Genomic DNA, 23176 nt, shown 5'->3' on the forward strand with positions numbered 1-23176 from the left:
GTGTTGGGCGGAGCCGCCTCGGCCCCCTACTAAACAACGGCGCAGCCCTCCCGAGGCACAACCGGCGAGCGACATCGATATCCACACGGCAGCGTTCGCTCTCTCCTATCAGCGTCATCAGCAGCAACATCAGCAGGAGCAGCGGCAGCAGCTGCAGCGGTGCGGGCGATGATGATGGCCCAGCGCCGTTGCTGCGTCTGCGTGCTGACCGCGCTCGCTCTGCTCCTCGTGGCGGCGGTGGCCCCGTCCCAGGGCGACCCGTGTGAGTAGCCGACCGGTCGGCAGGAGAGAGCGGGTAGAGAGAGGGTCTGGTGGAGGGCGAGTGGTGGTTAGTGGTGGAGGGCGAGTGGTGGTGGAGGGCGAGTGGTGGGTGGTGGGCGAGTGGTGGGTGGTGGGCGAGTGGTGGGCGAGTGGTGGGTGGTGGGCGAGTGGTGGGTGGTGGGCGAGTGGTGGGTGGTGGGCGAGTGGTGGGTGGTGGTGGGTGGCGAGTGGTGGGTGGTGGTGGGTGGCGAGTGGTGGGTGGTGGTGGGTGGCGAGTGGTGGGTGGTGGTGGAGGGCGAGTGGTGGGTGGTGAGTGGTGAGTGGAGGGCGAGTGGTGAGTGGAGGGCGAGTGGTGAGTGGGTGGTGAGTGGAGGGCGAGTGGTGGGTGGTGAGTGGAGGGCGAGTGGTGGGTGGTGAGTGGAGGGCGAGTGGTGGGTGGTGAGTGGAGGGCGAGTGGTGGGTGGTGGTGGAGGGCGAGTGGTGGGTGATGGGTGGTGAATGGAGGGCGAGTGGTGAGTGGGTGGTGAATGGAGGGCGAGTGGTGGGTGATGGGTGGTGAATGGAGGGCGAGTGGTGAGTGGGTGGTGAATGGAGGGCGAGTGGTGAGTGGGTGGTGAATGGAGGGCGAGTGGTGGGTGGTGAGTGGTGGAGGGCGAGTGGTGGGTGGTGAGTGGAGGGCGAGTGGTGAGTGGAGGGCGAGTGGTGGGTGGTGAGTGGAGGGCGAGTGGTGGGCGAGTGGTGGGTGGAGGGCGAGTGGTGGGTGGTGAGTGGAGGGCGAGTGGTGGGTGGTGAGTGGAGGGCGAGTGGTGGGTGGTGAGTGGAGGGCGAGTGGTGGGTGGTGAGTGGAGGGCGAGTGGTGGGTGGTGGTGGAGGGCGAGTGGTGGGTGATGGGTGGTGAATGGAGGGCGAGTGGTGAGTGGGTGGTGAATGGAGGGCGAGTGGTGGGTGATGGGTGGTGAATGGAGGGCGAGTGGTGAGTGGGTGGTGAATGGAGGGCGAGTGGTGAGTGGAGGGCGAGTGGTGGGTGGTGAGTGGTGGAGGGCGAGTGGTGGGTGGTGAGTGGAGGGCGAGTGGTGAGTGGAGGGCGAGTGGTGAGTGGAGGGCGAGTGGTGAGTGGAGGGCGAGTGGTGAGTGGAGGGCGAGTGGTGAGTGGAGGGCGAGTGGTGGGTGGTGGTGATGGGCGAGTGGTGGGTGGTGAGTGGAGGGCGAGTGGTGGGCGAGTGGTGGGTGGAGGGCGAGTGGTGAGTGGAGGGCGAGTGGTGGGTGGTGAGTGGAGGGCGAGTGGTGGGCGAGTGGTGAGTGAGTGGTGGGTGGTGAGTGGGTGCCGGTCGATGGCTGAGAGCGGCGGCGGCGGCTCTCGCCGAGATTCATTGTCGAGGCTTCGCCGGGAATTGTGAACGAAGGACCCGTCCGCCCGGCCCGGCGTGTCTCGAGGCAAGAACGATCACAAATGGGTATTTGTTTTAGGGCGTTTGCGGCCCAAATCCCTGACGAAGTTGTGTTCACTGAACAAGTGGGAAGAAATCGGAGCACCCGGAGAAAGCCCCCTCCCCCACCACCACGCACTGCGCGAGGGCACAACGTTCGATCCCCGTAGAGAGGTAAATCTATGGCGATGTTCGGCCACTCGCATTCTCCTGTGGAGCCGGGGGGGGGTAACGGCTCCATATCACAACAACATCTGTGCGGTGACCCCCCCCCCCTCGCTTGCTGGCTCCGCAGCATAACAGAGACGAAACGGCTCCCAACAACAAGGTCCGAGGTTGTCGTGGTCGTGGTGGTGGTCGTGGTGTCTGCGTAGTCGCTCTCCCCTCTCCCCCGTGCGTTGCTTTCGGGTTGTTGCCGAGTTTCTGTGGGGCGCGCGGTGCCCGACGTTTCGCCCCACGTGCCGTGCGGGAGAGCGACTTTAGTCCTCGAATCGCGAAGCTCCCCAAACCGGCACGTGCAGCGAAACGTCGGACATCGCGCCCGACAACGCGCGGTACACGTGGGCTGAGCGACGCGGGCAGCAGCAGCAGTACGACGCGAAACCCGAAGCCGTTGCTCGCGCACGGACGTTGCGGAACTGCTGCCTGCTGCCTGTGTGTGTGCTGTGTGTGTGTGCTGCCTGTGTGTGTGCTGCGTGTGTGCTGTGTGTGTGCTGCGTACTGCATGTGTGCTGCGTGTGTGCTGCGTGCTGCCTGTGTGTGTGCTGCCTGTGTGTATGCTGCGTGTGTGCTGTGTGTGTGCTGCGTACTGCGTGTGTGCTGCGTACTGCGTGTGTGCTGCGTGCTGCCTGCGTGTGTGCTGCCTGCGTGTGTGCTGCCTGCGTGTGTGCTGCCTGCGTGTGTGCTGCCTGCGTGTGTGCTGCCTGCGTGTGTGCTGCCTGCATGTGTGCTGCGTGCTGCGTACTGCGTGTGTGCTGCGTACTGCGTGTGTGTGCTGCGTACTGCGTGTGTGTGCTGCGTACTGCGTGTGTGTGCTGCGTACTGCGTGTGTGTGCTGCGTACTGCGTGTGTGTGCTGCGTACTGCGTGTGTGTGCTGCGTACTGCGTGTGTGTGCTGCGTACTGCGTGTGTGTGCTGCGTACTGCGTGTGCGTGCTGCGTACTGCGTGTGCGTGCTGCGTACTGCGTGTGCGTGCTGCGTACTGCGTGTGCGTGCTGCCTGCTGCGTGCGTGCTGCCTGCTGCGTGTGTGCTGCCTGCTGCGTGTGTGCTGCCTGCTGCGTGTGTGCTGCGTGTGTGCTGCCTGCTGCGTGTGCTGCCTGCTGCGTGTGTGCTGCGTGTGTGCTGCACGTTGCGTGGCCTTGGGATATATTTATTTGGTTTGGGGCTTTCAATGTTTTACAGAGAATCTCCTCCCTCCCGCACGCAGCCAGCCAGCGAGCAGCAGCAGCTTGCTTCACGAGGCGCGCGTGTTTACCCTGCGGGGGGGGGGTGTGAATGTGGCCCAGGCTGAACCGCTATTCCAGCGTGCCGAGTGAATCCCGCAGCGTGTTGCGACGTGCACGAGGGGGGTGAGTGAGGGGCCCGGCTGGTACCGCCCGGCAGGTCACGTCTGCCCTGACCAGCCACTCCCCCCACCCTCCACAGCAGGGAGCGATGTTCTTCGTCAGTTACGGGAATTGCTACTTCGACCTGACTCGGGGAATTGGGCACCAACGCAGCGCACGGGTTCCCATACAATATTTGTTATGTTAGTTTGACGTTTCGGGCAATGGCGCTTCTTCACGGCAGAGCGGGTGCGCGGACTGATCGGCGAAGAACAATAAAGTCGCTCGATCTCCCTGCCCTCTCCATGCTCCGTGGAAGGCTCGTCGCCTGAAACGTCGGCCTACTGTTGACCAATGTTGTTGTGGGCCATTAGGCCGAGCGGAAGACCGTGAGCCGTGGGGGGACGGGGGAGGGGAGGGGGTGGAGGGAGACGCCCCCCCATCCTGCATTGTTTGCTTTGTGCAGACTCTGCCGGGGCTTTCCGCAGCGTGCAGAACAATGACCCCACGCGTCCACCCTCCCCCTCGCAGCGCTAAACAGCTGGATACAAAACAACACTTTCCTGCTGAAAGGGGGGAAGCGCATGGAAATAGGGGTGGTGGGGGACAAGGGGGGGTGTAGGGGAGAGAGTTAAGCAACTTCCACCATTGTTTCAGCTGCCGCGCCGGGAGGTCGACCCGAGCCCCGGTGTGCTGTCCACACAGTGCGCTGGCCGCTACGTCGGCGTCCAACACGCGCTGGCTGGCAGCGTCGATGTGCGGGGCTTTTTCTGGAAGACTTCGCTGTCCTTTCATGGATGTTTCTGTTTGTGCGCAGCCAGTTTAAGATGTTTGTTGCGGTTGCACCCGATTCAAGAGCCGAAATGGCTCACACAGGGTTATACCAAATAAATTAACTGAAATACATGAACTGAACTGAGCTGACGAGCAGAAGCTAATTTTGTTCGCGGTCAAACGCCGCCTTGGGGGGGGGGTGGTGGGGGGGGGTGAAAGTCAATCAATCGGTGGCCCTGTTGGCTGCATAACGTGTCCTAACATCGTGGCCTGGAAGCAGTCACCACCACCACGCGCGTGAGAGCCCTGGGGGAGCCCTGGGGGAGCCGTGGGCAGCGGGAGGCACGTGGACGTCCTCGCGCGGAATATTCGTCGCACAAAATAAGTTTGCGGGCAATACCCATCCCACCCGTACTTGTCTCGCCACGTTAAAACATTTCGAGCGTTTTTACTCCTCGGTTTCAACATGCTGATGAGACACGACTGAACCAAATGCTGCTGTGTGTCTGGTGTGTCTGCCGTGTGTGTGTCTGCTGTGTGTCTGGTGTGTGTGTCTGCTGTGTGTGTGTGTCTGCTGTGTGTGTGTGTGTGTCTCTGCTGTGTGTGTGTGTGTGTCTCTGCTGTGTGTGTGTGTCTCTGCTGTGTGTGTGTGTGTGTCTCTGCTGTGTGTGTGTGTGTGTCTCTGCTGTGTGTGTGTGTCTCTGCTGTGTGTGTGTGTGTCTCTGCTGTGTGTGTGTGTGTCTCTGCTGTGTGTGTCTGTGTCTCTGCTGTGTGTGTCTGTGTCTCTGCTGTGTGTGTCTGTGTCTGGTGTGTGTCTGCTGTGTGTGTGTGTACCAGTGGTGGTTAACTTGGGGTGCACGCACCCCCTGGGGGTGCGAGATGCCCTTTCTGGGGGTGCGGAACATGGCCAGATGACTTTCGAAGGTTAAATCATCAAAACGCATATTAAGCACGGGCACGTAAGTGACAACTACTTTGTTTCATAACACCCTATGCATTTATTAGTAAAGGTTAAGAACCACTGGTATATCAACAACAACAACCGTCATTCGCCACTAAGTGGTGGTGACGTCACCACGGCGCTTGTGCCAGGCCATGTGCACCTTGAGGCCACGTGAAGTGTCGAACGCCCACTGGCAGGAGGTCACGGGCAGACCCACGCGCTCCACAAAGACCGTGGGGGCTGATGGGATTCGTACAGAAAGACTTTTATGTGGCGAGACAAATATGGGAACGGAGGCCCCCCTTCCCCCCGAGGTTCTCCGACCCGAAACGGTCGAACAGCGAGACCGCCCTGGCGCCACGCTGCCCACACGCATGGCGGGGGGGGGGGGCTGCCCCTTTTGTTGCCACACAAAGCTCCGTCGGCGCTTGACTCCGGGTGGCCCTGGCGAGCGACGGCGGCGGCCGCGTTCTCATCGGATCGGTTTCACCCCGTGCCGCCCTCCCGTGCCGCCCAGCACTGCTTGTTTAGCGGGCCGGCTCGTGTTTGTCTTTGCCCGGTTGGCTTTTTTTTGTGTGCTCTGGAGCGGGCATTTGCTTTGTTTATCCTGTGACTGGTATCTGCCATGCACGACTGTTGCGTCTCTCGCAGGAACGCGTGGGCGATTTTGTGTACACGCATGCGGTCGTCGTGTGTTTTGTGAGCTGCTGCTGTTTGGTTGAAAGTTATTTACCGGATGCGGACGGGTGGCCTCGGAGATCAGAGCGATGAGCCAGCACCGCTGAGATATCCTGGGTTTGAACCCAGGTTTCGGGCATCGTGTAACGAGTCGATGGTCTCAACCCATTTCACCGATGACCGCGCGCACAGAAAAAAACATCTCGTGAAATTTTGGCTCTGCGATTTTCATTTGGCTAAATTCCAGCTCCTGAGAATTACAAACATCAGTATATTGTTTATGTATGTTGAACTTCTTTCACACAGTACGTAGCCAACCGTGCTAATCGGAGGTGCGGGGAAGAACCACAAACTAAACGCAAACAGCAGTGCACGCGACGGGCGTTCCTCTCGGCGGCAGAGCAGGTGGGAAAGTACTGCCCTCCGCGGGCCGTTCTCTCGCGCAAAAAAAGGTCTGCGCTGATCTCCTGAACCTCCTGATGAAATCGCTCGCCTCGTGACCACGTGATGCCGATGGCGCGACCCGGGATGATAAAATAGTTTCCGAAAAATATTTCTACAAGTCCCTTAAACCTCTGGCCGTCCTTCCCTTTTTCGTCAGTCCTGAGCGCACGACAGGCCGAGCGGTTCCTGAGCCGACAGAGGCGCGCGTACAACGTGTTCGAGGAGGCGAAGCAGGGCAACCTGGAGCGCGAGTGTGTCGAGGAGTTCTGCAACAAGGAGGAGGCGCGGGAGGTCTTTGAAAACGACCCCGAAACGGTAACGGGGCCCGCAGTGGGACCCAACGCCACCACCTCCCCCCGGGGGTCGGCTGACTGCCTGCTTGCTTCGCCCTGTAACTGACTGCCTGCCCGCCTTGCTCTGTAACTGCCTGCTTCCCGCGCCCTTTGATTGCCTGCCTTGCCTGCCTGCCTGTTGCGTTGACGAAGCAGCAATTCTGATCCTGACCAATGTTGCTACTCAGCCACACACATGGCCAAGAATTGCAAAGAACCAGCAGCATGAATTATAATATTATATAAATAATAATAACGATAGCAGCCATTCACCCAGAAATGCCTAGCCGAGTCTCAGGAGGTTCACCTGCAACTGCAGTTTTACATTGAGGCGGTGGAGCCAGATAGTGGAGTGGCGCTTCGCTGCGATGATGATGCCTCCCTCCTCCGTATTTGTGCATCGGGCATTGAGTCGTGATGTCCTCCGCACGTTGAAGGGTGCTTTGACTTGGGGAGGGAGAGAACCCGAAAAAACCCCGAAAAAAAACCCCCAGCACCACCACCGCCTGGGTACCTCGCGGTCCGTCTTGACCCGTTGAGTCCTACCCCGGCTGAACGTCCTCCTCGGCCTCTGCGATCGAGCCGCGGTTTGCGGTGCGAGCGCGGAGGGGGCGGTCCGGTCGATGTCTGGCCAACGCACGGCGTCGGTTCCTCCACCCGTGTCCGGCTCCGTGCGTGCAGATCGCGCATGAGAGAATATTGCTCGTGTGCGGACGTTTGATTGTTTTTTTACACGCTTTTATTTAACTCACTCTGTCTGTTGTTGTTATCGTATCCTCAAATCTTGTAACTAAATTTTAACCCACTTCCCAATGTGGTATCGACTGCAAACTTGGTATACTTATGTCATACTGATGACAATACTATATCTTTTTTTAATGTTATGTTTCGGCTTGGGTCTAATTGTCCACGCTCAACTGACGTTGGCTGTACATGGCCACGGCCCCTTACGTGATGGTAAGCTTCGGGGCCACTTCCTGGAGTCGTGGAGTTTTGCCATTACGAGTACGGTACATTTCATTCAAGCGTGTTTAAAAAAACAAGTATTTATAAATATTACTTATTTGTGTTTTTTTTTTCTATTCCAGAACTACTTCTACCCCAAGTATTTAGGTACGCACGCGTACGCTGCGCTGCATGTAACACTTCGCGTGGCCATTGCTGCAACCCAAACACACGGGAGTAGTACTGCCACGTCCACATTACAAACAACCTATGATGCTCTTCAAACGTACTAGTACGTTTCCTTTTATGATTTTACTTGGGCATCAACGACTGCAGCCAGTTAGATTGTACTGCTTTAGTGATGCACTAAATGATCTATTAAATTCCTTCGCTGTATTTCGGTCAGTTAGCCACTCTCCTTTTAATAAACCAGGAGAGGAGTCCATTAAATACACAGCAGCATTGCCGCATTAGCAAGGGCGACTTGGCTGTGTAAGCCCCGGCAATGGACCGTTGAAACCATAAGCCTCTCTTTGTAGGGAGACGTGGGCCAATTAATACGTTGCAAACGGTTACCAGTGCAAAATGTAAACGTTACAGAGTTGAACACATTAAGTGCATGTGTACACGATTCCTCCACCACTGGCACGTGATGGTGACTGTGGTGACGCTGCTGACGCTGGCGACTGTGGTGACGATGGTGACGCTGCTGACGCTGGCGACTGTGGTGACGATGGTGACGCTGCTGACGCTGGCGACTGTGGTGACGATGGTGACGCTGCTGACGCTGGCGACTGTGGTGGTGCTGATGTGACGCCGGCGTTGCGCTGCTGCTCCCAGACTGCCTGTCGGAGCACCACATCACTGAGGACGACCCGCACGACAACTGGAGAGCCAGCAGCGTGAGCAGCGTGCTGCGCACGTGCGTCACCGGTGAGCAGAGCGCCGTCTTTTTCACCCCAGTGGCGATGTTTACACACCACACCACCAGGTACTCATTTGAGGCTGAGCAGACCTAGGGGAGGCCCAGGACCGGTTCAAATCATTGTCACTGGTGTTGTTGGCCGTGAGCGGGAATCAAACTCGGGTCGCCGGGGTTCGATAGCGGAGCGCGCTAACCGCTGCGCCAGCGCTCGTTACCGAACACCGTGGATATGGAGCCATGGTGTGTGTGTGTGCGTGTGCCCACGTGTGTGTGTGTGTGTGCATGTGCCCGAGTGTGTGTGTGTGCCCACGTGTGTGCGTGCGTGTGCCCGCGTGTGTGCCCGCGTGTGTGCGTGTGTCTGCGTGTGTGTGCGTGTGCCCGCGTGTGTGCGTGTGCCCGCGTGTGTGTGTGTGCGTGTGCCCGCGTGTGTGCGTGTGCCCGCGTGTGTGCGTGTGTCCGCGTGTGTGCGTGTGCCCGTGCGTGTGCCCGCGTGTGTGTGTGTGTCTGCGTGTGTGCGTGTGCCCGCGTGTGTGCGTGTGCCCGCATGTGTGTGTATGTCTGCGTGTGCCCGCGTGTGTGTGCCCGCGTGTGTGTGCGTGCGTGTGCCCGCGTGTGTGCCCGCTCTCCGCTCGCGCAGCGCTGCCCAACCAGTGCATGCCCTCGCCGTGCTTGCGGGCCAGCTCCCTGACCTGCATCGACCAGCAGGGCGACTACGCCTGCATCTGCCACGTCGGCTGGACCGGCAAGAACTGCACGCAGGGTGAGTGGCGTGGCACAGGGTGGGGGGGCAGGGGAGGGGGGGGAGGGGGGGAGGGGGGAGGGGGGAGGGGAGGGGGGAGGGAAGGGGGGAGGGGAGGGAAGGGGGAAGTGGCGGTGGTAACGCCTGCGCCTCGCAGGAGCAAGGGCCCAGCTTCGATCCCCGACTGGGGTGCCCCGTGCTGCCCGCCGCGTAGCGGGGCCCCCGCAGAGGCCTGCTGCAACCCGACGTGAGCGGCGCTCGCCCATCCAGGTGCCTTCCAGGTGCAATCCCTGCTAAGCTCCCTCGGTCCGACGAGATGACTTTGACAACGATTTGCTTTTGACAGAGAGCGCCTTCCTTCATGCCGTGGTGCCTCATCTCGACGCATTTGAAAGGGCACCTCCCCCACCCCCCCCCCCCCTAGCGGCAGCTGTACCTGCTTGGCACAAGGAGACCCCGACACTCTGGCGTCAGTCCGCCGGTGCGAGGAGACAATCGGTGCTGCGTGAGGTCCCGGTTGAGTGACGTTGATCGGACGCACCCCGTGCGATTCGGTCCCCAAGATTGCGGCGTTCCTAGAACTGGGGGCCGGCTGTTCTCTGTGTCCGGTGTTCAGACATCAACGAGTGCGACAAGAACAACGGGAGATGCGCCCACGAGTGCATGAACCTGCCCGGCACTCGCCGCTGCCGCTGCCAAAGAGGCTACTTGCTGCAGAGCGACCACATGTCCTGCCAAGGTGCGCCCCCACCCCCTCGCCCCCCCCCCCCCCCCCACCGCGCACACACGCAGCGTCACCCAGATACACACAACAACAACCGCCATTCACCACTAAGTGGTGGTGACGTCACCACGACGCTTGTGCCAGGCTATGTGCACCTTGAGGCCACGTGAAGTGTCGAACGCCCGCTGTCAGGAGGTCACGGGGCAGACCCAGATGCCACGGGTCGACTGAGACGACTGGCTGATGCACCACCTGTGCCCTCTACTGTGACAACTTGCTGTGCTTTAGCCACCCGGCGCTCCGCTCGTTGTTGTGAGTGTCGCTCCTCCCCCCTCCGTTGTTGTTGGAGGGCGACTGCCTCCAACTGCCCAGTAGCGTCCTTCACGAGCCTCCTCCACAGAGGCCGATCTTGACACCGCTGGTACCTGTCATCGGCAAGTCCACTCAGCTTCACATCCTCCTGTACCACATCACTCCATCTCTTCTCTAGCCCGTGCCGTGCCCGTTTTCCCCCCTCGATCCGGCCGAACAAAAGCTGTTTAGGCATGCAGTGGCTGGGCATGCGGGCTACATGACCCAGCCAACGCAGCCTTGCCTGCCGGAGGAGCTCACCGATGGGACTTTGTCCAGATCTTTCAAGGATTTGTAAGCTCCTCACACAATCCAGCCTGGTTAAACACAGGATGGATCGTAGGCAGGCCAGCCTAAATGTTTCTAACCGGCGAATATGTTCCATTAGGGGGGGTCCACGTTTCGCAAGCGTAGAGAAGGGAGGGAATGACTGTGGCCGAGAAAACCTGAAGCTTCGTGTGGAGCGAGAGACCAGGTAGCTTCCACACAGCGTTACACAACCGATGAAAAGATAATGCCGCTCGACTTATTCGGAGTGAGACCTCTGCTGTTAAACCAGAGCCGGTCATGAGCACACTGCCAAGGTATGGGAAACTCTCCACTCTCTGTACAACTGCCCTATCACCAATTGGGAGTTGTGGGGGTATAGTGTCCGATGGTACAAAATACCCAGGAAGGTGCTAAGTTTTGGTGGGGCTGATGTTAAGTCCCCACCTCTTAGTGGCAAGCTCCAGGTTCAGCAGCAGCGCCTCCAACTCCTCCTCTGAGTGAGTAGCAATTACCAGATCATCGGCATACATAACGTGGTTGAGCAATAGGGAGCCATCCCTTGACCGCACCCGGGCATTGATCAGCCTCCCATTGTATCTGTACCAGATGGAAATTCCTCCGGTACAGCTATTGAAAGCTTCACGAACTACGTTGTCGAAAAGGATGTTAAATAATGTGGGAGCCAGAAGACATCCCTGTCGCACCCCAAGGTGTAGAGAGAATGGCTCTGACTCCCGGCCACGTAGTTTTACCCGGGCCCGCTCCCCATCATGAAGGTCCTTAATGATCGTGAGCAAGAGGGTCAAGGACTCCGAAAGCACGAAGAACAACCCAGAGCCCAGGTCTTCTGATGGTATCATAGGCTTTGAACAGGTCAATAAAGCAGAGATGTAGGTCTTGTTGGAATTCCCTACACCTCTGCTGTAGCAGACGGACAGAAAATATGGTATCTGTGCAGGACCGCCCTTTCCTGAAACCGCATTGGGGCTCTGCAAGCCTCTCCTCAGCATGCCTAGCAAGGCGATGTTGAATAATCCTTGCCAGGACCTTTCCCGGCACACTGAGAAGTGAGATTCCCCTGTAGTTGTTACAGTCTGTGCGGTCCCCCTTCTTAAAGAGGGGGACTACCAGTTGCCGGATACACACACACACACAGCATCACACACATACATAGCGTTGCACACACTCGCACAGCGTCATCCACACACACAGCGTCGTACACACAGCATCACACACAACATCACACACAACATCACACAGACACATACCCATAGTATTGCACACACACACCCACCAAAGCGCCACACACACACGGGCATCAATGCCCACAGCATATCCTCACAGAGAGCCTAATAACGGCAGTTTGTTGTTTATGGTGGTCATCCTTGTGTAGTGAGTTCAACTGAGTCGCAACACATTTATTAACACCAACACACGGGGTAACTGCCCCTTAACAGGATAACAACCTATGGTTGTGGACCACCAGGCTAACTGCACTAACTCCACCTTAACTAGCTACAACGGACCGGACCACAGCTTGGGTCCAGGTCCACGTGTTGGAGACTCTTGTAGGACGTAGAACTTAGATTTTCAAGATGACAACAGCAGCCGGTCCCTCAAGGGGACCCGGCTTATATCCTCTGTGGCGTGGCTGGCTCCGCCCTTAGCCACGCCCACCTTTTAGGATCTTCGAGCAGGATCTTGACCCTGACATGTGACCACCCCTAGCCCCCACCTGGGGCCCCTGTGTAGACTTTACCGGTCGCGTGTCCTCTGGGGTCAACCAGAGTGCCACGGCCTATAGTAACCCAATTCCCGTGGCCGGCACTCCCAGAACCTATCCTGTAGGGGTCGGCACTGCACACTACGTGTGGTGCCGTCCAACGCTATCGATCAGCGCTCACCGAGCCCCTCTAGGGCCGGTACTGCACCCGCGTGTGAGTGGTATAATACATCGCACGCCGTGCCTCTCTAGGGCCGCCCTACACAGCGACATCACGCGATGTCACTACACATGGAAGCACTATCCAGGTTCAACCCGATGAGCTTCTGATAAGGCCGAGTGCATTCTGGGTGAATTTGGTAATTATCTCGCAGAGTTCCCTGCTGTCGCTGCCGCGACTGCTGCTGCGGGGCAGGCAGCAGTAAACAGGACGCTGTTGAGGCAGCGACGACGATGATGACGAGGGAGCGTCCCGGGGTACGGACCGCGTGCGTGCCTTCCCTTGTGGCATAGCGGCCGCGTCCCTCTCTGTCGCTCCAGGGTGGAGCCGATGGGCAATGGATACCGGCACAGTTGCCGAGCACGATCCTCAGAACGCCAAGCGTCCAGCCACAAACGGCACTATATAGATAAGAGTGGAACGCGTTTTTTGACTTGAGAAAAGGTTGCTATCATTATTATAAGACCTTGGGGAGAGAGAGACAAAGGGGGGAGGGGAATTCCACAGTGGAGCAGTGCGAGGGGAGGAAGCGGGAAGAGAAGTGTTGTGATATTGTGGGTGGGCGAGTGGGTGAGGTGAGTGCGCACAGCAGTGCGTATCGGATGTCTGTATGTCGCTTTTTCTTTATGGTTGGAAATTCCCTGCGGTGTTTAAATATTTATTCACGAATGTCTGGTCCTCAAGGTGGCTAAGCAGTCGCAATTGTAATAATCTTGTGCAGCCGTTTGCCAATCCAGGTGAAAGCCTCCCCACATCGTGTTGGGCGTGGGGTTGTTTTGAACATACTTCGCCAGTGTGTGTGTGTATGTATGTTGCACTTCGTTCGCACCGTACGTAGCCAACCATGCTAACCGAAGGTCTGGGAAACGACAACAAACGAAACGCAAAAGGCAGTTACAAAGAAATTAGTTTTCTATCTAGATTGTTTTTAAAGTGTGGAATGGTGAAGAGGGTACCCAGGGCTGGGTCAGATATCACTTGCCACTAGTGTTGGCCATGACTGGGAGTCGAACTCAGGTGGCCAGCTGTAGCGGTAGTGCAGTAACCCCTAACGACTGCGCCGTACCACTCGTTAAAGTACGAAAACTCCTACGCGCGGTACGGTGGCTCCTGTGAACGTGGAGGTAGTTACCGGTCCCGTAGAACACGCAGTGCCCATGCTGGGGGCTGCGTGACCATTTGTTTACGTTCCAGAACGTCCGCAGCTTGGTCTCTGTTTATATTTGCGGTCCGGTTTTTAATGTCGGAAAAGGGAAGAGTGAAAACACGATCTGTAAATATAAACCTGGGAGCCTTTCTCTGTCCCGCCGAGGGATTTCAAGGGAAACCAATTCTCAGAATGCGGGGGCGGCTCGCGGAGCGTTTTCGGTAAACGCCATCGTGTTGATGCCGGCGGCTTCCTCCGGGGGATGTTCTGCGGACGTGAAGCGTTCCTCTCAGCCGAACCCACCCCCCGAGCAAAACACACTCGCCGAGGCAGCGGTAAACAGCTGCCGGAGGGAGTGCCCCGTCGGCGAATCTGCTTCCAGCCGCCAACGGTCACGGCAGACGACGCGGCTCGAGTTGAGACGGCCGAGCGAGGGTGCCCGCGCCCTGTGACCCCCAAGTGGGCGGGGGGCCGGGTGGGGGCTGGGCGGGGGGCTGAGCGGGCGGGCGGGCGGCGTGGGGGGTGTTCCACGCGGCGGCCCACACCGAGTGCCGTCTTCGTGAACCCGTACTCGGCGTGGTGACCGTGCGCTACGTCCAGCAGTGGATTGGCCGTAGGGTTATGCGCGTACAACTTATACGGGTGGATCGTCGACGTGCTTTGTCGATGCTGTGCTGCAAATGCGATGCGACGGTTTGCAAATACAGACAGCTCGCGAGGACTTTGAAACCGAGAGATCAAAGTGGAGCCATAGGCGTGGCAACTAACAGAGAAAATGTCAGTGTACGCATGTTGAACTTCTTGCACACCGTACGTAGCCAACCGTGCTCGTCGGAGGTGCGGATGATGGTGATGTACGAGTGCTGCTAACCCGACGGGTCACTCCTGCTGCTGCGTGTCTCTGTGGTCGCTTCGTAGATGAGGACGAGTGCTCGCTCGGCCAGGGCATCTGCGGCCAGGCCACGTGCGTCAACACGGAGGGCTCCTTCCACTGCAGCTGCCCCCGTGGCTTCGTCTTCAACGAGATGAACCAAACGTGCGACGGTGAGGAGGGCTCTCAATATCGCAGCGCCGAGCCGCTGAGGGTCCTGGGTTCTCGTGTGCGGCGAGCCGATGGTATCAACCGAGCAAAAAGTTGGTCCACCACTTAATTTGGCCAAATACCACCTCGAAGATTTAAAACGCCGGCTTGACTGCGGTTCGACAAAACTGACTCCGAGTGACAGAGTGGTCGGGGAGAGTGCCCGCCACCTACAGTGTGACATAGGCCACTTGCAGGGGTCTCGGAGGTAGCGCTGCAGTATCCGCTTCCGTGGGCCGTTCCCTAATGCAGGGAGTTGCGCTGCTCCGCTAGTTCCAAACAGATTCGCCCTGTGAAACTGCTCCCGGATAGCTCAACGGGGATAAAGTTGTGGGAACATAAGCCCTCGAGGGTTGGGGTCGTATTCTTGAGATCACCCTCCGAGCAAACGGCGATCTCGAGATCGGAACAGATGCCACTGTGACCATTGGCTCGATCCTCCCAGCATGTCTTGCATGCCACATCACCTCGCCGAACCTGCACGTACGAAGCACGGCAGCGGCCTTTTGTTTTGAACCGCCGAGCAGAAGGGCAATCGGACCACCGCGTCCGCGTGTCCGGAATCATCGGCACAGGCACGGGTGCTCGTCCGCCTTGCGAGTTTTCTCATCGTTGTACAGAAAGTCGGAGAATTGTTTATTTGATTTGTCCCTTTTGATTGCTACGGGGATCCGGGCATGACCTCGCGGGCCACTGTATGCAAGGGGGCCGGTGAGGGGAGCGGGGGGGCGGGTGTCGAGAGGGCGCCGATGAAGCGGCTATTGCGTCCCCACGGCAGATGTGAACGAGTGCCTGGACAACTCTGGCTGCGCCCAGCTGTGCGTGAACACCCAGGGGAGCTACACCTGCCACTGCGACGGCCGCAGGAGCTTGCAGCTCGGCAACGACCTCCACCAGTGCAAGGTGCCCGCAGCACGGCACCCCGTCCCTCGGGCGCAGCGTCGGCGGGAACCACGGCGGGAACCACGGCGGGAACCACGGCGGGAACCACGGCGGGAACCACGGCGGGAACCACGGCGGGAACCACGGCGGGAACCACGGCGGGAACCACGGCGGGAACCACGGCGGGAACCACGGCGGGAACCACGGCGGGAACCACGGCGGGAACCACGGCGGGAACCACGGCGGGCCGGGCCCCATAGATGAGCAAAATCAGCAAGATGCGCTCACGTTACAAATTTCTACCACAGAGTTCATAGTGGTTTTTATTTTGGGGTGAGATCACCGTGAAGGTTCCATGCCAATTGTATTAAACCGTGATTCTCCACCACCCGACGACCGGCAATCAAACAAAGTTGTCACGTCGGCAAATAAATGCAAATTTCAATCGGGAAGCGCTTTCACGTGAGATCTGAGCCCTCATTTAATATCCTGTTGACGTGTTGGAGGTAAAGTGTCAACATTTAGCTTGCCTTTTTTAACATTCCGGTCTCGCTAATCAACCGAATCAATTGGCATATCTGCCCACGTAACAACTTGATTGGCTACGTCAGATGATGGAGGGTAATGGGTAATAAATTAGCATTGTACCTACACAGGCGACCTCGCCCAAAAGAAACCAATTATGAATCGTAACATTGGCCGTGACAGCCTACGTGTAAAATGTACTACTTCAGTATTGGGTTTTTATTGTTTCACCGGCCGAGAACTCGGGAGATCAGGATGGGGGGCGGTGTCTCCATGGCAGCCACGTCTGGCATCTCCTTAGCAGCAGTGTCTCCGTGGCAACCGTGTCTCTATTGTGGTACATTTCTCCACAGAGAGCCCAGAGACTACACCACACACACACGCGCTGGGCACCTTTATGAATTTATTTTCAGTACTTTACAATTAAGAAAATACTAATTAATTATACGCACCCGCTGTTCCTAAGTTGAGGGACAAAGCGAACCCCTGCCCCCCCCTGCCCCCCTGCCCCTCCCTGCCGAACCCCCAAATATAGAAGTCAAACTCCGCCCATGCGGCACCAGCGCAATTGGATTTAACGCAAAGAAAAAGGTTGCGCTGCTCACAAACGGCAGCACGGCAAAGACGCCCCACACCGTACGCCATGCGCAGCGCTCTCCCAGCCTTGCCCAATCCACCAGCGTGTCAATCCCCCCCCCTGTGCCCTCCCACCCCACAGCCAATCATCCAGCTGTTCGATGAGAGGGTGCAGAAGAACGCAGAGTGGATGTGCACCAACCCCCACTTCATCACAAAGCCCACCTTCCTGCTGCGCTTCAAGCTACGGCAGATCAAACGGTAAGCTCGCAGTTGGGGGACCGTACGGTCACGGACGGGAGGTCGCCACTTCCCAGAGGTTCGGGCAGCTGGGTGACTGAGCGGTTGAGCCTGCACCCCTGGGCTCGTGGGTTTGAATCCCGCTTGTCAGCCGCCTGGGATTGTTAAACCGGGCTCTCGGGCGAGTTGGCGATCTCGGCCCAGTCACCATTGACGGCACAAAAAACACCCGGCGCGTAAAATTCGGTTCTACATTAAACTTGCCAAAATTCCATCTCCGAGAATTAAAATCTCGGTTTTACTGGAGAAACAACCGGGCTAAGCCTGAGCGGCGCCGGGCTGTCTTGGCACGGCCCCCGCACGGCTCGGTCGTGCGGTGGGGAAAAAACGCCGACTGGCTGAGACCGACCTGGCTGGTTGACGGCGCAGGGAGGTGATGGAGTTTGGGCTGCGCACGTTCGACGCGGAGGGGCTGGTGCTGTACGTGGAGCGCGGGCGGAGCCGCGAGCCCAACGAGCGCATGGTGCTGGCGCTGAGGAACGGCTCCCTGGAGGTGCAGCTGCAGATGAGCGAGAGCATGATCGTTACGACCGGCGGCAAGCCTATCAACGACGGCGCTTGGCACACGGTACGGCACACGCCACGCTCCCAGCTCGCCGTGCCGTGAGGCTATTTTTTGCCACGCCGGTCAGTGTGGCTTGGTGAAGCCAGGGGGCATGCAGTCACAAAGTTGGAGTGATTTGCTGCTCAAATGAGCGCTAAGGAGGTGCTCATCTCCTGTTTACGACCCTGAGACGGTGGTGGATGATCATCCACATTCCTTTTAAGATAAATACTGTTGACTGCCCCATGCAGAGGTATTCATTTTATCATCCCTAGAAGGATGATGATGATGGGCTCTGTCAACGCCCAACCAGCATTTGACCTCAACTTTCCGATTGCTAGCTCAACCGCCGAGCCAATCGGCTGGATCGCAGCGCAACAACGGATGTTGCCGCCGTGTCCTGTGCTGGCCGGCACGTCGCCACCGCAGCAGCCTTTAGCAACCTGCCGTGTGTGGTGTTGTGCCCATTCCGGGAGCCAGGTCTCGGTGGAGCGGCCGACAGGGAAGATCATCGTGAAGCTGTCGGGGGAGGAGGTCATCAACATCAACACCCACTCGGCCGACGCGGGCTCCATCAGCTCCGACATCCTCATCTCCATCGCGGGCCTCCCCACCGACGAGCACACGCTGATGAAACCTGTACGGCACGCACACACGCACACACGCGCACACACACACATACACAGAATCAAACTTTCTTTATACTGGAGAAATCCGATGAGCTATAAAGGTCTTTTTCACAGATGTCCAGTAGGGGGCGAGTAGGAACGTTCCAACAACAAAGAGTACACAAACACGATAGGAGTGCAAAGTACAAGAAAGGTAAACAAATCACCCAAACACATATAAATCAAACTAAAGCATACCCACGCACTTGCACGTACACGCGGTCATACGTAATCATACATACAGGCCAAATTCGTATATCACACGCAAAGACACGGGGCACATGCACATGCGTGCACTGGCTCGCACACACAAACGCACTTCCGTGCTCGTGAAACCCGTACGGCCTGGTCACAAGTACTGCCCCCTACTGTGCGCACTGCATTGCGAGAGATGGGAATGTGATGCCGATAGCGCAATTACACGGCAATTTGGTTGACAGAATTTTGTACAACAAAAAACCTAACTTGTACATTCAATGACAAATTCGACATACGGCATCTTCAATTTGCATTTACGGGATTTTTAATCCGTAAATTATCATATTTGTGGGAAAAATCAAACAACGCGGGGGTGTGTGTCGTCTGACCTCGCGAGCATTCCGCGCAGCTCTGGGCGGCTTGAGCAGCGTGCTGCTCACACTCTACGACGGGGGTCCCACGCTCCCCGTGCCGTCACCCCAACTCGACTCCCGTCAACTCAGTCCTTTGCGTTGATCCCGCCTGGCACCGCACTCGGCAGGATTTTGCATTTTTATAATGATCTTGTTTTGATAAATGTTAGTTGAGATGTCTGCAGGGAGGCCATTTAAGGTGCAAGTGGTAGTAGAAGTGCAAAAAGAGACTGAAGCCATTACCTTGGATGTGAAGTACTGTATGGTATTTCCAACTGACCTGTTCTTCACCTGAGGACGGCTGCTTGCGTTGTGGCCGAAACGTCGTGAAAATTATTTTATTATGTTTTATTTTTATTATTTTATTATTTCCCTTCTACGTGACTTTACCGAAAGAACCAAGAAGAGGAGTATTAAAGTATTAAAATATTATAAAATAATGGAAATCAAATGGTTCGAGGTACGGAATTTCGCTTTACAGACACATTTTCAGGAACGTATCTGTTCCGAATATCAAGGGATGCCCGTATTGTGTGTATATATTATTTTGTAATTAAAATACGCCGCTCCTAACGATCTGGCCGTGCTATCGCTGACACCGCTCCCCTCCCACGTGGGTGCGCGTGGGCAGCTGAACATGCACCTGGACGCGTGCATGCGCGACTGGAGCTGGCTGGACCAGGACACGAGCTGGATCAAGGAGGAGACGTCGGGCGACAAGATGCGCCAGTGCTTCTCCAGCGTCGAAAGAGGGGCCTACTTCCCAGGGACCGGCATGGCGTACTTCAACCGCAGCTTCTGTACGCGCCAACTTGCCGGCCGCATTTAACGCTTCCGCACGAAGGTTGAACGCGTCCGTAACTGGGGAGCGGGGGAGAGATGTGGGGGGGGGGGGGGGGTGGGGGCATAACGCTCGTAACTACGATCCGGTCTGAATGGATCTGGAGTATAATTTGCGTCGCCCTTTGCGATTCATCCTCTCGAAGACCGGCCTCTCTGAGCAAATGACCGCCCCTAAACACGGACACTCAAGCAAGCACATAAAGGGCCGCTCGGTAAACATACAATACGCATTAAGCCCCGACGGTGTCGCACGCTCCACGCATACGCACGCTTCTTGCTAACATTGAGAACGAGTGGACGATGCAAACATTCTGGCACGTGCCTACATTTGTGGAGAACGTAAATACACAAGTCACTGAGCCAGGGCGATGCGTGGCTGGCTCAAGCTTCTGATGTATGCGTCCCGACGGCGCGTGTGCCGGTGGCGTAGCTATTGAGTGTGCAGGCAGTGCAACTGCACTGTGGCCCACGGTGCCAGACGGGCCAAGGCGCCGGGCTGCGAAGAGCAAGACGGACAGGCGGCCACATTTTATTCCTAGAACCGGGGCTCGCGCCAACCGCGCTACACCAGCGGCGAATGCGCAGCGGCCGCTACGCGTGTCGTGACGATGGCGGTTTGTGTCAGTGTCTCCGGAGGGCGGTGACGGCTGGGAGTTGACCGTGGAGCTATCCATCCGCCCCGCGGGAGACACGGGGATCATCTTCGCGCTTGCCAGCCCTCAAAACGACGAGGTTCCACTGTCCGTGTCGCTGGAGCACACGGCAAGGAACGAGTACATGCAGCCGACACAGGTAGCAGAGCGTCGCTCGCACGTGCTGCTGCCGCTGCTGCTGCGCAACAGCATCGCCCACCGCTGTATGGCTGATCACACTCTTGCTGCGTTCCCATGGCCACTGGGCAGCCTGTTTAATTATTCCAAACTTCATGAGCCGAGCAGCTTCATGAGCTTGGCCACTTCCTTCTGTCTGCTCCTACTCTGGCCAGAGGGGGAAGTGATTGTAAGTTTTCAGCGGTGTGATTTTCTAAGCTAAATATATGGGCCCGAAGTTGACTTGAGTTGGAGACGACATCGACCGTGATGTCATGATTGGTTCCGGGGATGGCCTAAATGGACGGTGTGCAGCTCCGTTCGCAATGCAGAACACACTGCCCAGTAAAAGTGAGCTACGCGGGCTGGCCGGTGACCTCGGGAACGTGTTGGCATACTACCTGAAACCCCGAGCCTCTCGCAGGACTCTACCCAGCTTTTGGCCAAATTTCCACACCAACCCTACGAACTGCACAAATTCTAAAAACAAGCAGTCCGCAGACCCGGAGCCTCACTGGCGCGAGCCCCTCCCCAGTACGTGCAGGTGGCGCTGGGCGACGTGGTGGCGGCGCGCTTGGAGGTGGCGGAGCTGACGTCGATGCAGAGCCCCACGTGGCAGAGCGTGGCGGTGCGCGTCTCCGCGACGGCGCTGACGCTCTCCGTGGACGGCGCCGAGGCGACGGGCACGGAGCAGTTCCTGCTGCCGCGCCTCACCGCCCTGCAGGAGCAGCTGAGTCGACCCGTGGCCAAGTTCTTCGGCGGCCTCCCCGGTACACGTGGGCCGAGTGGGATGGTGCACGCAAGGCACTCTCATTTGCCTCGTATACAAGTGCCCTGTCGTGCCCAGAAACTGGGCAGGGCCCAGAGACTCCGAAAGAGGCTGTAGACTCAGGCAGGGTCCGTGGACGAAGGGAGGTTTTTAAAAAGCACCCCGAAGTTGGTTTTGCTGTCCAAGTAAACAAAAGTTCAGAATGTTTTAGTTACGTTAGTATTGCATCTATGTGATTTATATAAGACCGATGTGTGAAAAGGTTAAATATATAATTTCAAAAAAAAAATCAAAAAGTATTGGGTCTTGAGTGAGCTTGCATGAGATGCACGTATAGGAAACGGCAGTATACCGTAGCAGGTGAATTGCTGAATTGCTCAATGGTAATTCGTGACGATGGATCCAACCGTGGTGGGTACAAATCGCAACGCACGCGTACCAATTGGCGGCCGCTCGGTCTGTTGCGACCCATCCCTTAACGGAGGCCCGCGTCGGCATGTTCCCCACCCGTAGACTCGGTGCCGCTGCAGGTGACGCCCGTCACGGCCTTCTTCCAGGGCTGCATCAGGGACGTGCGCCTCAACGGCGTCCGCGTGGAGCTGGACACGGCCGACTCTCTCTCCCCGGGCGTCACGTCTCACTCTTGCCCCCTGCTCCACTCCGAAATGCCCATCTACTTTTAGTAAAATGCGTCCGTGCACAACTTGGACCCTTGCTTCGCCAAACGTTCCCCAAACATTCACGGCGCCCGACTGCAGGCTTTAACAATCCACTTTGCTATTCAAGGCATACTTGCCGACGGTGCGGATTTAAGCGAAAGGCTGCCGATTTTTAAGCTCTGACAATCGATATGCCTTAGAAGGGTTTAAAACTTGACATCCTACCGTTGACATGGGCATAGGTGGCAAGTACGCAGCTTACTGCAGGCTTTAAAACCCCACTTTGCTATTTAATGTTACCAATAACCGTACAATCTGATGTAAAGGTGAGTGTGTGTGCGCGCGTGCGCACATGTGATTTTTAACAAAAAACATTTTATCTGAAATCTCTTCCTATGAGTACTTTGTGACTGAGTTAATCCGATTCGTGTGGTTCGCGTTCAGATGGCTACCGCAATAGAAAAGGCATCCCGATATTTACTCTTCCTCACCCACGTGCACCCCAGCATGTCAAAGGCAGTTTGCACAATGCACCACTTCTCGATTTGCAAATGAGATTACACAGGAAATGTATTTCAGTGCAAGGTGATGGCCACTGAGACGACAGCGCAGCCAATTCCAAGGTTAGACTGTACTTCTATGCTTCTGTGGCATCACTCCCCAGGTTCACCAACCAGTACTGACCAGTTCTTAATCTTCCGTTGGTGTGCGTGTCATGGGGGTTACTTGACCGCACTGATTGTGTTCGTTGTCCTTCCCCCGCACCTCCGATTAGCACGGTTGGCGACGTACGGTGCGATAGAAGTTCAACTTGGTGAAAGTGGAGAGCATAGAAGTACATGGCAGCAGAGTGTTTGCTCCACTGCCCTCTGCTGCCCGCCACTAGTACCGCAGCAGCCTGTAGCAACCTGTTGTGCACGATGGTGTGGCGTGTTCCTCCGTCGCCAGAGAACACGTGGTGGTTTTAAGGGAACCAGTAGAGCAACAACCCCGGCTGCAATGACCACAACCTTATGAGTTTTTAATTTGCTACTTGTGCTGTATTTGTACAATGTCCAATGGGTGCCATTTCATAAGGGAACAAAAATGTTTTAAGCTTCAAGAGTTTTCATTAAAAGATATATATATATACCTTTTTCACCCTATGAACTATTAGCACCGATTAAGACACTGAATTTTTTATGTTACTGCTGTTAGATATGAGCACAGAACGGTGTTTTTTTTCACATGAATAAATGTATCGGAAATGTTACCACTGATGTATGTGTCGGTTTCACCTGCTCGTGGCAGATGGTGCGGTGCCAAGCGGCCCCAGGGATATCTGCGCCGCCCAGACTTACTGAGGTTACCCTCGCTGACATGAACCAAATCGTCAATTAGTTCGTACATCTTAAGGGCGGCAGGGTGGCGCTTGGGTAACACTCACGCCTCGGCCAAGAAGTGCCCGAGTTCAACTCCCAC

At 56.9% G+C, this 23176-nt stretch overlaps 1 protein-coding gene across 1 annotated transcript; it reads left to right on the forward strand.

The window, feature by feature from the left end:
• Window positions 1-45: 45 nt before the first annotated feature.
• GAS6 (growth arrest specific 6) lies at window positions 46-22967 on the forward strand. Its single transcript, XM_078614233.1, has 15 exons — window positions 46-262; window positions 6230-6387; window positions 7493-7517; window positions 8190-8282; window positions 8912-9034; window positions 9630-9752; window positions 14367-14492; window positions 15308-15432; window positions 16655-16773; window positions 17182-17380; window positions 17837-17995; window positions 19267-19435; window positions 20104-20270; window positions 20823-21057; window positions 21570-22967. Exons 1-15 carry the CDS (start codon window positions 169-171, stop codon window positions 21737-21739), a joined length of 2085 nt encoding a protein of 694 aa, XP_078470359.1. The 5' UTR covers window positions 46-168; the 3' UTR covers window positions 21740-22967.
• Window positions 22968-23176: the final 209 nt, after the last annotated feature.

The sequence above is a fragment of the Lampetra planeri genome, chromosome 43, assembly GCF_965212315.1.
Source record: "Lampetra planeri chromosome 43, kcLamPlan1.2.h2, whole genome shotgun sequence".
In the NCBI taxonomy this organism is placed as follows: Eukaryota; Metazoa; Chordata; class Hyperoartia; order Petromyzontiformes; family Petromyzontidae; genus Lampetra; species Lampetra planeri.

What these genes read in the sequence shown, in the direction of transcription:
- GAS6 (XM_078614233.1), top strand. Translation starts at nt 169, where the DNA reads ATGATGATGGCCCAGCGCCGTTGCTGCGTCTGCGTGCTGACCGCGCTC. An exon ending in CTTCTACCCCAAGTATTTAG is followed by an intron (nt 7,518 to 8,189) that starts GTACGCACGCGT and finishes TGCTGCTCCCAG; the next exon opens with ACTGCCTGTCGGAGCACCAC. An exon ending in CGGCAAGAACTGCACGCAGG is followed by an intron (nt 9,035 to 9,629) that starts GTGAGTGGCGTG and finishes TCCGGTGTTCAG; the next exon opens with ACATCAACGAGTGCGACAAG.